A 15,323-nucleotide genomic window follows, 5' to 3' on the forward strand; every position below is an offset into this window, starting at 1 on the left:
GCAAAGCGCCGAGAAGTAGACGCCATAGAAGCGGAGAATTTTGTCCTCCGACAAGAGAACCATACCCTCGGTGAAACTGGAACAAGCGGAAGCGGTTCCGGACTAAGGTTCGACCCATGGCTTCGCTCTATTATCCACGCGATAGTGAAGAGGCACCTCATCGACCCATCTCCGCCGATAACAAACCCGAAGGCCGAGAAGCTGCGAACGATGTGACCCAAGTGCAAGTGGGTAGCGATTCCAATACGGAGGACGAAGAGTACTCACCCGATGATCCTGGATCTCAGATCCGGCTCTAGTAGCCTACTTAGAAAGGGTGGTCTCCGAAAGGTTCGGCACCATTCAATCTATGGTAGAAAGGCTCCCAGGGGTAGCTCTTCCTATTCGAAGGAGCAATCAAGGATCCTACTCCGATACACCTTTCGTGGAAGAGATTGCTTCGGTGGAGATGCCACAAAAGTTCTCTTTCCCGAGTATAAAGATGTATGAAGGTACCGGGGACCCCGACAATCATATCGCCCAGTACAAGCAACACATGCTAGCAGTGGCAATCCCTCGGGACGCACGGGAAGCTACCATGTGCAAGGGATTTGGGTCAACTTTGACTGGCCCTGCTCTCCAATGGTACATCAACCTTCCCACCAAGTCCATCATGTCCTTTGCAGCCCTTAGCGACAAGTTCGTGGAACAGTTTACTAGTAGTCGCAACTTAGAGAAGAACTCAGAAAACCTCTATGAAGTCCTCCAGCATAGGAACGAACCACTTCGTACCTACCTAGCACGCTTCAACCAAGAGAAGGTGGCTATCCCTGAGTGCAACGCTGATACGGCTATCTCAGCCTTCAAGCGGGGCCTCCTCCCGGAGGGAGATCTCTACAAAGAGATGATCAAGTACAAGTGCAGGACTATGGAGGACGTATTGTCTCGCGCTTGGGCTCAAGTAAGGTGGGAAGAAGATGTTGCTAGTAGGGTCAAAGCCGGTCCGAAGTACGATCAGAAGTTCTCAAAGTCAACTAGGAATGATCGTGACGAGTCCACTCATCCCAAATCTGCTAGGGAGACTAGTAATCCGAGCAGGGGAAGGTACCAACATCGACCTCTGCCTAGGTCCGAGGGGATGATGGTATCCAAGTGGCCTGATATCTCTCATCTTGCGATATCCAAACCGGAACTGATCGGTGTCCTACGACAAATGGGTACTCAAGTCAAGTGGCCTCCTAAGATGAAAGCCGCAAAGGCTAATCGAAACCCCAAGCGATGGTGCGAATTCCATATTGACCATGGTCACACTACGGAGGATTGCATAGCCCTGAAGATGGAAGTCGCCGAGCACCTCAAGAAAGGCTACCTGAGCGAGTTCCTCTCGGATAAGGCCAAGAACCTTCTGAATAAGGAAGGTCCCGGTCTCCCTATCGAGGCAGCTCCCGCATTGCCACCACAACAAGACTGGGTGATCCATGTCATCTTAGGCGGATCGGAGGTAAGCAGAATTAGCAGTGCCGCTGCCAAGAGAAGTACTCGCAACGCCAGGAACGGCCAAGAGGCCATGGGTCCCAAGCGCCTACTCCTCGGAACAGACGAGATCAGCTTCACTGCAAGTGAGCAGGAGAAGGTCCTTGCCCCTCATCACGACGCCCTTGTCATTTCACTTACCATAGCAAACTGCTTGGTCAAGCGAATACTAGTGGAAAATGGGAGCTCCAGCAACATAATCTTCCATTCGGCCTTTGCCGACCTAGGGTTGGAACCTACAGCTCTAACTAGAAAGGTGACTCCCCTTGTAGGCTTCAGTGGAGAGGTTAAGCAAACCATATGGGAGGTCCTTCTCCCCGTGTACGCCGAGGGGATAAATCAAGCCACGAAGTTCCTAGTCGTCGATTGCCCCTCATCGTACAACGTGATACTAGGAAGGCCTTGGATCCACGACATGGGAGCCGTACCTTCGACTTTGCATAAACTGGTCAAGTTCCCAACTTCCTGGGGCATTAAGGCGGTCAAGGGAGATCAAGAAAATGCTAGATCCTGCTACCAGATTACTTTAAAGAGAAGTACCCAAGTCTTATAGCAATTACAGAAGAAGCTTCCCGCCCCGCATACCGAAGAGCCGGAAGTGGAGGAAATGGATAAGGTTCCACTCACAGAGGGGAACTCGAGCTGAAACTTAAAGATAGGCTCCAAGCTTCCGGAAGGCCTGAGAAGGAGATTGGTCGACTTCCTAAGATCCAACTCCGATTGCTTCGCCTGGTCCCATGAGGACATGCCTGGGATTGACCCTTATGTCATCATGCATCAACTCAAAGTGGATCCAATGCATTCTCCCGTCAGACAGAAGAGGAGGAAGTTCGCCCCTGAAAGGGACGAGATAATCAACGAAGAGGTCAAGAACCTACTGGATGCTGGATTCATACGAGAGGTGCAATACCCGAAATAGTTAGCTAACGTAGTGGTCGTCAGGAAGAAGAACGGGAAGTGGATAGTCTGTATTGACTTCACGGATCTTAACAAATCCTGTCCTAAAGACCCCTTCCCCTTGCCTCACATCGACAAGTACCATGGTCTTGCTGGGGAAGACCCATTTGATCACCTGGATTACTTTGACAAGTTATGTGAAATGTCCAAGACTAATGGAGTTTCTGAGGATGCTTTCAAGCTGCGGTTGTTTCCATTCTCTTTGGGAGACAAAGCTCATCTACGGGAGAAGAACATCCCAAGAGACTCTATCACTACTTGGAATGAATGCAAGGAAGCATTCCTCAACAAGTTTTTCTCCAACTCAAGAACCGCCAAACTCAGGAACCAGATTTCTGGATTTCAGCAACAAAACCTAGAGGGCTTTGGGGAAGCATACGAGCGGTTCAAAGGTTACCAAACTCAGTGTCCTCATCATGGGTTCTCCAAAGAAAACTTGCTTAGCACCTTCTACAGAGGAGTTCTTCCCAAGTATAGAAGCATGCTCGACACAGCCAGCAACGGGTTCTTTTTGGGAAGAACTGAGGAAGAAGCTGAGCTATTGGTAGATAACATGGTTCAAAGCGACAATGTCTATAATGAAGATCATGACAGAAGCAACAGAGGCTGTGGGGGTGATGATCAGAACCCAAGGAAGGAGCTGAAATCTCTCCAAGAGAAGCTGGACATGCTTATTTCAGAGAAGGCTAAGAGAGAGCAGATGAACTCCGTTGGGGACAAGAAACAAAAGCAACCTGCAGAGATCAATGAGGTTGATGGTTTAGAAGGCCAAGAGGAGTTGTGCTTGGTCAATGCTAATGGCACTTGGTACAGGAAAGAGCCCAACTTTCACTACCACAACAACTACCAGCAAATACCTCACTACAACAATCAACAAGGAGGATACCAGGCCACGCAAAGCTACCCTCCTGGTTTCATCAACCAAGGCAACCAGTCTCCTCAGACTCAAGGAAGCTCTTCTCAAGCTCAAGCTCCAGATTCAAGTGTGGACTCCATGTTCAAGAAACTCTTGGAGTTACAAGCCAGAAATGAGAAGACAATAGTTTATGAGTTCAAGAACATCCACACAAAGATTGATGGGAACTATAATGACCTCAACAACAAGTTCTCACACCTTTCTTCTACAGTCAAGACCTTAGAGACTCAGTTTGCCTCTATGGCGTCAACCTCCAAGCTTCCAACAGGGTCTTTACCGGGGAAATCAGAGCAAAACCCCAGAGAGCATTGCAATGTTATCATCTCTACTTCTTCTTCAGAGATTGAGCTGAGTGATTATGAAAAAGAGGTAGATGAGATTGAGAAGTTAGTGTTTGGGACTGAGCTTGGAATAGTTGAGAAATTGGTTGTAGCAACAGCTGAAGCACAGATGGTGGATAAGGCTATGGAAAGGGTTCATGTACAAGCTGAGAGAAAGGTTAAAACAACGAATCTGAAGAGAGCTGAGCCTAGGGCTGAGAAACCAATTGAGAGGAGAGCTGACCAGAAGCTGAAAGAGGTGAAGCAAGAAGACACTGAGGTTGAGCTGTCACCCTATGACAAGCTCCCTTTTCCACAAAGAGTCCTCACCAAAGCTAAGAAGAAAGTGCTCTCCAAGTTCAGGAAAGATCTTAGTGATGTTGGGGTCATGCTCCCAGAAATCTCCGGTATGCGTGAAGCTCATGTCCAAATGATGCTCATCAAGGACATTCTAGACCACCAAGCAGAAGTGGCCGAGCTTTTGGACATCTCCATTTTGAAGATTGATCCACCAGTACCACCAAAGTCTCTTCCTAAGCTTGAAGACAAAGGGAAGTTCACTTACCTTGCTCACTTGGTGAATTCACACTTGATGATGCTCTTGTTGATTCTGGTGCAAGTGTGAATGTGATCTCATTGGAGATGGTGAAGAGCTTGGGGGTTCAAAACATGGAGACTAATACTTCTTCCCTCATGTTTGGGGATTCTTCTTCTACAACCCCAATAGGTCTCATCAAGGACTTTCCTCTGAAGATTGGAGCATGCACCATTCCCATAGACCTCACTGTTTTGGATAGGATGACTAAGAGGAGAGTGCCACTGATCTTGGGTACACCCTTCCTTGCTACTGTGGGTGCTTGCATCTATTTTCCTAACAAGAAGGTGATCCTTCAAAATGTCAACAAAGATGTCTCCTACCCAATTCAGTCTCCAATGAGGAATGTTGAGTATTGTGGAACCATCACTTGTGGAGAACCTTCCATTGAGAAGATCAAGGATGAAGTGATTGTTAGTGGAAAAGAAGGTTTTGATGGAGAGTCCTCTAAAGAGATGTGTGATGAGCACTTGGAACGTGTTAAAATGGAGGAGGTGAGTAGAGCCACAAAGGCTACTCATGACAAGAAAAAGATGATGAAAGAAACTCACCCTCCACCTCTTGATATGATGCCACACACTCTCACTCTTCACCCAATGAAGCTCAAGGATGGAGCTATTGAGTACAAGATCAAATGCAAGGGAAAGTCTACACCATTCTCAAGTGCAAAGGCCATCATCACTCCACAGCTCCAAGATGATCCAATCAAGCTTCAAGAGCTTCTCTCTCAAGTCCTCACCATCACTCTGGAAGGTGGAAAGGATCCCCATTTTCACTAGCCAAGGGAAAAGGTAGTCAAGCTAGTGACTTAAAACAAGCTCACTTGGGAGGAAGTCCCATGTTTATCCATTGTATATACTCTTACTCTTTATCTCTTTTAAGTTGTTTTGATAAGCGTGGTTGAGATTTTCAGGTCGAGTCTAGCACTAGAGGAGAGAAGAAATGCAATGAAGCACCCGAGCTTTATGGTAGACATCCCACAGCAGCCTCCTCTAGTTGCTATGAATTATGCCAGCTCCTTGCACAGACTCTAGACAACCAACACATACTCCAATCTTCACTTGAGGTATCACTCCAAGCTTTCAGGTAAATATCTTTTGCTTTTTCATATTTTCGGTATCTCCCTTTCTCTTAATCACACAGAGACTGTATGATTTAATTTTGGGGGAGGTACCAAGTATCTAATCATGTTTATTTTGATGAATTTTTAATTTCTTAAGTTATGCATTTTTAGTAGTTATTGAATTAAAAATATTTATATATTTATAGTCATTTAGTTGCATCATTTGCATCTTTAGGATTGAGTCTAGAAGCATATAGATTGCATTCATGCATTGTGAGAAAACCTTGTAAAGAACTCATGCTAAGTACCCAATGTGATACCCTTTGTAATCATGGCAAGTAGCTTGAGCATCCTTTCAAAGACTTGTAGACTTCGAGCCTTGAAAACTCCTCTTGAAACTCATTGATTGTTGAAACTTCTCATCATTGAAGCCTACTCCAATCTTTTTTAAACTGAATGAACTTATTGCTTCTTGCGTATGGTCTTTTGTGTACTAAGTCATGGCTATACACACTTGAGTTGTCCCACCTATTTTGCCAATCTTTTCGACAAACTCAAGTGGTAGTCCATTCCCTAAAACCCTTCCTTCCTTTCAAGCCATCATTGATTGTTGAGTGAGGCCTTTTTAGAAAGCCTTACATGTGCATAATGTTGAGAGTATTGGGATCGACAATGCTTGGTCTCCATTATTTGCTAGCTTTGAGACTCATGTTGTCTAGCTTCTAGGATGGGATAGGAGTGTTGTAAAGTTTGATCTTGGGAGTGTGAAAGGTGATGAAAGAAAGGGTAGACTCTTAGAGCTCAAAAGAGATTAAATCAAGTCACTAGGGATAGGTAAAGGAAAAAGTCTAGCTCAAGAATGTGGAAAGTCTTGACCCCCAAATAAAAAAAAAAGAAGAGAAAAGAAAAAAAAATAAAAAGAATAAAAAAAATAAAGAAAATAAAGAAAGGGGGCTAGCAAAGGTTAGTATGAGCTAATAAGTACTTAAAAGTGTGAATATTCCTAGTAGACATCAAAAGAAAGAAAGAGTCCTAAGTGAAAAAAAAAATGTTCTCGAGTGTTTTGGGAAATCTTTGGGTGAGTGAAGAGAGTTTGGCATTGGAAGATAAGGATAGAATTTGCTTTATGTTTGGGAAAAGGGTAGAACAATGGAGATTGAGCATTGTATGCATGAGTTGATCCATTTCTTAGATATATTATGTGCAATGTCAAAGCTACTTTGTTTTGTGAGTAAACCACCTTGAAAGATCATTTTAAACCTCTTGTTTCATTTTTCACTAAAGTATTTCCTTACTTAACCAAATGATTTGGACCATTTTGACCATTTGCAAGAATTCACTTATGATTTTGCTTAATGAATGTGAGAGCTGGTTGATTGGTGTGTATGTGGATTTTTGATGATGAGTGTAGAGATCAAAGGAGTAGGATATGCCTTGAGAAGTTAGAGTTGGAAAAAGGTTTTGCTCTTGCTATTTGTTATGATTGTGCAAGGATATCATGTTGATGACTAAGAAGAGTTTCATTTGGATATGTTCTCCCATCTTCAATCCTCTTTTCATTAGTTTTTGAAAGTTTACTTGTGGACAAATAAAGGACTAGTGTAGGGGAGTTGATATCTTGTATATTTACATGTTTTTAAGCTTCATTCTAGTTCTTATATTCTTCATTTACATGCATTTAGAGTACATTTAGGTTGCATTGCATTACATTTGTCTTAATCAGGTATTGGAGATACTTATTGGTGACTTTGGAGACATTTGAGGGGTTTTGAGTCAAAATGGTAAAATATGAACATGGATGAAAGCCTTAAAGATATCTTTTGAAGCTCAAATTTTGGGAAGACAAAGTAAATTGAGTTAGCTTTCTAATGGAGGTGGTTTCAAGTCATTTGGATCTGTATTGAAGGAGTTATGATCAATCTACTGGAGGCATATCAACCCTGTAGCGACCAGAGCCGTAGTGACCAGAGCATGTCGCTAGGAGGGTTCCCGAGCCAGCATAGCGACCTCCGTAGCGACATGGAGAGTTCGCTACAGACCCTGAAGAATGACTAAGTTCTGTAGCAACCTGCCTGTAGCGGGAAGCCAGGTCGCTACGGGCCAAAAAGACTGCTTTTTTATTGGGTTGACCCAGGTTTGTTGGGTTGATCCAGCTCGTTTTTAGACTTCTATAAATACCCTTTATACCTAATTTTGAGGGGGATCTTGTTTTCTCTATAAACACATTGCTATTTTGGTGAAAGATTCAATCTTTAGCTTTTTTTCATCTCTATCTCTTGTGTTTATTGATTAATCTTGACCACTAATTATGATTAACCTTCAATCATCCATGGGTTTTGGGTTATTCATGTCTATTAGTGAGTAGTTACCTTTTGGATTCATGGGCTAGGGTGATTAGGGTGATTAAGTGAAGATCTAGGGTGTTTAGTGTTAGATCTCTTGTTTCTTTGCTTGTCTACTACTCTTAATGCTAGATTAAAGTTGGCCTCTTTAGTCTAGAGCTTTAGGCATTTCCCACCCACAAGGTGTTTAAATGTCTGATCCAAGTAGACCTTGCTCTAAACTTGCCTTACCAAAGACCTTTGATGTTAAGTGAGTTTAGATAGTTAATAGACTCATTCCTAATGATTGCTTAGATCTTTTAGGCTCAAAGACCTTTGATGTCTAGTTGATTAAAGCAAATGAGCATTTTTCTTGACCATAGAGCTTGCTTATTTTAGTGTTCTAGACTTAAGGAAGTCTTTTGATTGAAAGCTTGCCACCTTTAGATTGGATCTTAATCACTTAAAGTCAAATGCCTAGTCCCATGAGTCCAATTGTCCTTTATTGATTGAAAGCTTGTTTCTTTATTACACTTAGCATAGTTCTAGTTCATATCATCATTCAAAACCTTATTGCACTTAGATTAAGCCATGATTTTGCATTCTCATTGATTTGAAATCGCTTAGGATTGGATTGACATCCTTTCTTCACTACTTTGATTTAATCTTTGGACCCTTGAAAAGTCCATTTCAGTACACCCTAGCATATATTCCAGTGTACACCGTAGAGTGCATTGGGGTGTACATCGTAGTGTGTAGCGGGTTTTGTTTCGCAACATCGATATTATGATTACGCTTTTTATAATTTGTTTTAATGTGGGCAAAACAAAGACTCAGCAACTAATAAATTTTTACAATTTGGTAGGTTTTGGCCATGTTCAAAATTACGCAGGTGTGAGTCAGGTTGTCGGCTTAAAATAGCAAAATTTAAAAGTCAAAGATTAAAACAGAATTAGTTTTAAGAGAATTAGTTTTATGTTATAATTTATTTTCAGAAAGATTTTTATATATTTAGTTTGTATAGGTTATATATATGGTTTAGGGACTAGGCGTATTATATAAAATATAAGATATATAAGTAATATGTATAAAGTGATTATTCATTTATATATTCATTTATATATCCTCCTACCTAAACCCAAAACCCTAATCATATGTTTATATATTATATAAATATATTTGAATTGTTCATGTTGTTTCACATAATCATTTTTCATCTTTCATATATCTACTATTGAACTCTATTTTAAAATCGAAGGATAATATATTTGAAGATCAAAGACACATAGTGTACACCTACTTCTGTATACTTTTGTATATTAAGATCAAAGACATACTCACCTTCTTTATACTTCAGTATCGTAATGTATAAAGAAGTTTACACCTAGTGCACATATAAACTTACACCTAGTGTACACATAAAGGTACACTTGGTGTCCACCCTAGTGTGCATTGGGGTGTACATTGTATTGGGGTGTACATCGTAGTGTGTAGCGGGTTTTGTTTCGCAAAATCGATATTATGATTAGGCTTTTTTATAATTTGTTTCAAAGTGGGCAAAACAAAACTCAGCAACTAATAAAGTTTTACAATTTGGTGGGCTTTGGCCATGTTCAAAATTAAGCGAGGTGTGAGTCAGGTTGTCGGCTTAAAATAGCAAAATTTAAAAGTTGAAGATTAAAAGAGAATTAGTTTTAAGAGAATTAGTTTTATGTTTTTTTATTTACTTTCAGATACATTTTTATATATTTAGTTTGTATAGTTTATATATATGGTTTAGGGACTAGGCGTATTATATAAAATATAAGATATATAAGTAATATGTATAAAGTGATTATTCATTTATATTAATAGAATATATCCTCCTACCTAAATCCAAAACCATAATCATATGTTTATATATTCTATAAGTATATTTGAATTGTTCATGTTGCTTCACATAATAATTTTTCATGTATCTTATTTGAGTATATTTGAATTGTTCATGTTGCTTCACATAATGTATATAATAACTCTATGTATTACTTATGTATCTTATAATATAACTTTATACATATTACTTATAGACCTGGGTGTACACACTAGCGTACACCGGGGTGTACACACTAGCGTACACCGGGGTGTACACACTAGCGTACACCGGGGTGTACACACTAGCGTACACAGGGTGTACACACTAGCGTACACAGGGTGTACACACTTACGTACACCGGGGTGTACACCTAGGTAGAATGGAAGCTTCTTATAATGCGTATATCGGGGTGTACACCCAGGTGTACACATGAGTGTAGAAATGGCTGTACACCAGTATGTTCATCGGGTGTACATCAGAATGTGCACATGTGTACACTAGAATGTGCATAAGGTGGATATCCTAGGAAGTAAAAATTTTGCACACCTAGAAATACTTGCGTACATGAAGTGCACACATTTGTGTACACCGGAGTGTACAGTTCCGTGCGTACACCGGAGTGTACAGTTCCGTGTGTACACCAGAGTGAATTCTGTGTGTACACCGGAGTGTACAGTTCCGTGTGTACACCGGGGTGTACAGTTCCGTCTGTACACGGGGGTGTACAGTTCCATGTGTACACCGAAGTGTACACCTAGGTTTTATTGAAGCTTCATATAATGTTCGCACTCTACTTTGGAACTGGAATACAATTGATGCTGAATTATTCTTGGGTTCACCCCCAAGAATGAACTTGTAGATTGACCAACCAATAGTATTTTGTTATTTTATATCATGTAACTTTTAAAAGAGAAAACAAAATAATAACAATTTGCCAAGTTATATTATGTTTTCAAATAAAAACGTGAAAATTAATAAAAAAATAATAGTATTTGCCACAAAAAAAGAATTTTTAAAAATATTTTTAAGGCCGTCAGTAAATGATCTTAAGTGCCAAACTGAATAATTGAGGTATATATTAAATATGTTAATGATGATTATTAAAACAATAGTGGTTATAATATATTATGCTCATGAAAGAATATAAACATATAATATTCCTTAAACGTACACTGGAGGGTACATACTTGCGTACACCCTACTGTATACCGAGGTGTACACACTTGCGTACACCGTAGTGTAGAGTTTCGTGCTTACACCGGAGTGTACAGTTACGTGTGTACACCAGAGTGTACAGTTCCGTGTGTACACCGAATATGTTTACTTGAAATTTCATATAATGTTTGCACTCTACTTTGGAACTGGAATCAAAACCTTCATATAATGTTCCAAATTCGAGCCTAGCGCCGAACTGAATAATCGAGGTATATATTAAATGTTTTAAGACGATTATTAGAAACAATAGTGGTTTTCTGGTAATGCTCATGTCCCTAATCCAAGTAGTCCAAGTTCAACTCCTTCAAGATGTATTTTTTTTCCTTTCTTTAGTAATGTCAGTAATGTGGTTTTCTCTTCTCCTCCAAGTTCAACAATAGTGATTTTCTCTGCAACTTTTCCAATGGCCGGCAAACTTATAAAACTCATTGTTATTGTGTGTACCCTAAATTTCACTTTTGCGTATCCATTTACAACTATATGTCATATAGATGTACACCCTAGCGTACACCATAATGTATACCGGGGTGTACACTCTTACGTACACTTCACACCGGGTGTGCATCTAGCATACACTGTAGTGTATAACGGTATACAAGGGTATACATCGTAGAGTATACCGAGGTGTACACTGTATTGTATATCGGAGGTGTACACCAGTGTGTGTATCGGGTGTATACCATTGTGTACACCTAGGATATGTGATAGTATATATTAGAGTGTAATATTTAGTGCATACGAAGGTGTACAATGTCATGTATATAATAAAGTTGAATATATAGTAAAAACTCTATAAAGTAATAATTTTGGGATTTTGAAATTTTATTAATTTATAAAGATATTAATTTATAAAAGTTTCTTTATTTAGATTCCTTAATTTAAGATATATCTATTCTAAGAAAAGAAAAAAATTTGATTTCAGCGTATAGACATAATTGTTATTTTATGAAATTTGATATTTATATTAATTTATTGTATTATTTGGTTATATAATATATATTGCACATGACAAAAATTTGTTTTTAGATATAATATTACTAAATTTCATCCAAAATATATTAAGTATTAAAAAATAAAGATAATTCTCTTGTGAATATAAAATAAATAATATAATAATTAGTTCTTACTTATGTAAAATATGTATACATATAAATTATTAATTTATATTTTTAATGGAACCATATATTTACATAGAATTTTTTTTTAAAGATATCATCTTATTATTTTAATTTTGAACCAGTCTGAGTTGGGACCGTCGAAATTTACCAATTTATAAAATTATTAATTTATCAAGTATTAATTTATAGAAATTGTGCTGAATGGTTTATATTTTTTTGAACAATGTATGATTTATATTTAATATTGCATTTTATTACATTTTAATCTTCTTACTTCTTGTGATGCATTTAAATATTTTTATTGTGTATATGTGTTCACTAAAAGGGTTATAATTTACAATCTAAAAGTTTGGATCAAAAATGTAAAGGAAATCAAGGAATCTGTATGTTTTAAGACACTGAGGCCAAAATGAAATAATGCAAAACAAATAAGGACCAATGATGCAATAATGAGAAACTTGGCCATTGTTGGTCAATTGAGCTTTCGATCTGAGACACGACGACGGCGAGGAAAGAGAGAGATGAGGACACGAAGTAGGAGACGACGCGGCACACTGGAGGTCGCAATAGGTCGAAGCTGTTTTGCCACAGTGGAGGAGAAGATTTGACAGACGAGTCGAGGGCTTGATGTCGTGATGGAGATGCTTGATACCAGATCATGTGAACCTGTAGCAGCTCCTAGAGCATAGAAACGATTGACCGCTCCAAAGTCCTGTCTGTCACACGCTCTTAATTTTTTTTTTTGCATATAAGTGAACTGATCAAATTTATAAGATTTGAGAAAAAAATCTAGATTAAGGTTCGTTGCATCAGAGGTCAAAAATTATAATTTATTTGAGTTGAAACAACTTATCGAAACAACTTAAGGTTCGTGGAGCTCTTCTGGATTATTTAATTTCTTGAGAATACTTAATGTCTCGAGCTTTTTTTAGTTATCGAAACAACTCTGACGAAGCGTGAATAGTGAAGAAAAAGAGAGGAGGAGCCGAGGAGGAGAGGGTGGGCCACACACGGGTAATTAGTAGGGCTGTTCAATATGGTAAAACCGAATTGTATCGAACCGAACCAAACCGAAATAGATAATATGGTTTGGTTTTGGTATATACCATATAAATCGAATGGATATGATTTTATAAAAACAGTAGGATTTGAATATGGTTAGGTTTATAACCGATTAAACCGAATAAACCAAACAAAACCGATCAAAAGTATAAACATGTAAATATGTATCTATTTTATAAGTCACATGAAAATTTGTTTGTTATATAAGTTACTTTTTTGTTAATAAACATTACCATTTTTTTGTAGTAATAAAGAAGCCATAATTTATAAAACATTTTAACTATAATTAAATAACAATACATCATAACCGATGCTTCTTATTTTCTTAGTTTTTTTATTCTTTTTACTTTATTTTAGTATTGACTAAATTGTAGTGGGGTTATAAATTTGATGGACAAAAATTAGTAGAAATTCTGCACAATTTGTTTCTTATCTATAAACAAATAGAGTTTCATGTTCAAACGAAGAAACATGATTTTAATAAACATTAAATATGGAAGAGTGGAAAAACTATTCTTTCATGATTTTCTTTTCTTTCTTATTTTTATTTTCAAAATTTGAGTGACTTTAATTCTAGAGTATTTTATTTGATGGTAGAAACATTTTTATTTCTTGTTCATTTATTTAAACATATAATATTTTTTTAATAAATGATTGCATTGACAAAATGACTTTAAAATTCATATAATATGATTTCAAACTAAATAATTATGTTCTTTGATATAAAACCAAATAAACCGAAAACCGACGGTATATAAACCGAACTGAACCGAAGTAAATATGGATTTAAAATGGTAGTTATATTTTACTAACCGAAATACCGAAAAAACCGAATCAAAACCGAACCGATATCCGGATTGAACACCCCTACGTGTGAGCTTAATGTTTTTGAGTAGTTTATAGAGTCAAAAACTAAAGTTATGTAGGTCAAAAATTTATCAAGTTTATGGGTCAAAAGGTAAAATGGTCATTAATTTTTTGTCTCTCTCCGAGGTGTCCATTTTCCCAGTAAAAACTTCAAACGACCCAAGTTACCAATTAAAAACTAAACGCGACCCTATGTGATAACTCACCCCTATTATTAGTTCAATTATTATTATTAGTTAGTTTAAATTTGTTTCATTCATTATTATTAATCATTTCAAATTTGTAATTAAACATAAATATAATGTACTGTTTATATTTTTAATTTATCTTTACATAGTTAAAATATTTTTTTTTATTTTTATTTTCATATAAAAATAAAATATCATAGAACTTTTTTATTTTATTTTATATTTAAATAAGAGATCACTAAATTGTTATTATCATTTTTTTTGAACGTATGAATCGATTATTATCGAATAATTATGCTATTACAACGATGAGAATATTACAAAGACGATTCTACAGCCGACAATTCTACCACCATATGAGAATACACGCCTGACTGCACCACTCTGAGCCGTCCTATGAGATCCAGGTTCGATGGTATGCCATGCACCAAGCTGAAGATCTCCTATAACATGTTTCTCTATAATCTGCATAATTTGGTATTTTCTGGGGTTTGAACCACAGACCTCTGGGTATAGAAGCAATTGAACCCTTAGTCAAACCACTGGACCAATGGGGATTTTACCATTTATTTTACTTTAAATGCTGATTATAATTTTTATTTAAATTGTATTTGATACTATTAAACTATAATTTTTTATTTAATAATATAGTTAAATATGTATTACTGACTAATACAAATTTATTAAAATAAATATATTTTTAGGTTATGTGCTTTTCATAATTAATGTTTTGTAACTTTTAATATAGTATTTTATGTAAATTAAATAAATGTATAATATTGTTAAACCATAACATATAAATGTAAATAAATTTTATAAATGTATAATTACGAAAATTTAATGAACATAATATCAAAGTGTGATAAAATAATTATTTATCAATTTTAAATACTAAAAATCAAAGAATTATTAAAACAGAAAATATCAAATAATATAATATTACTTTTGGTGTATTATTTGGTGTCATGGTTGGAGATGACAAAAAATGTTAGACACCAAATTTGGTGTAATTTCAATACCAAATTTGGTGTAATGGTTGGAGATGTTCTTAGTTTCAAACATCTGTCTAGTTTGACATCTTTCAAGTTTCTGAGTTCATGTTAATTTGATAAAAAAAAAGAAGAAGAAAAATTGAGATAAAGAATCGAAGAAGAATAGAGTGAGGTTTTGTCTCTTTAACTTGAAGTCTTAATCTGAATGATACTTGAGTCACCTATTTGGGGTCAACAGGATCGAAGTGGCGCACACAGACAGCCAAAGAAGAAGACCAAGAAACTTCATAGCAACAGTTTCTGAACCACCACTTGTGGTTTTGAGTTTAATGGAGCTTGAAGAGT

At 37.3% G+C, this 15,323-nt stretch overlaps 1 protein-coding gene and 1 non-coding gene across 2 annotated transcripts; one reads left to right on the forward strand and one right to left on the reverse strand.

The window, feature by feature from the left end:
• Positions 1 to 349: 349 nt before the first annotated feature.
• On the forward strand, positions 350 to 2,065 carry LOC130504029 (uncharacterized). The gene has a single exon (XM_056998601.1). It carries the CDS (start codon positions 350 to 352, stop codon positions 2,063 to 2,065), a length of 1,716 nt encoding a protein of 571 aa, XP_056854581.1.
• A 720-nt stretch (positions 2,066 to 2,785) lies between these two features.
• Positions 2,786 to 2,892, reverse strand: LOC130504030 (small nucleolar RNA R71). The gene has a single exon (XR_008941099.1). It is a non-coding gene; the product is annotated as a small nucleolar RNA R71 (small nucleolar RNA).
• Positions 2,893 to 15,323: the final 12,431 nt, after the last annotated feature.

This window comes from Raphanus sativus, unplaced genomic scaffold (assembly GCF_000801105.2).
Source record: "Raphanus sativus cultivar WK10039 unplaced genomic scaffold, ASM80110v3 Scaffold1312, whole genome shotgun sequence".
NCBI classification, from domain to species: Eukaryota; Viridiplantae; Streptophyta; class Magnoliopsida; order Brassicales; family Brassicaceae; genus Raphanus; species Raphanus sativus.

Coding starts and splice junctions, on each gene's coding strand:
- LOC130504029 (XM_056998601.1), top strand. CDS start 350: ATGGTAGAAAGGCTCCCAGGGGTAGCTCTTCCTATTCGAAGGAGCAAT.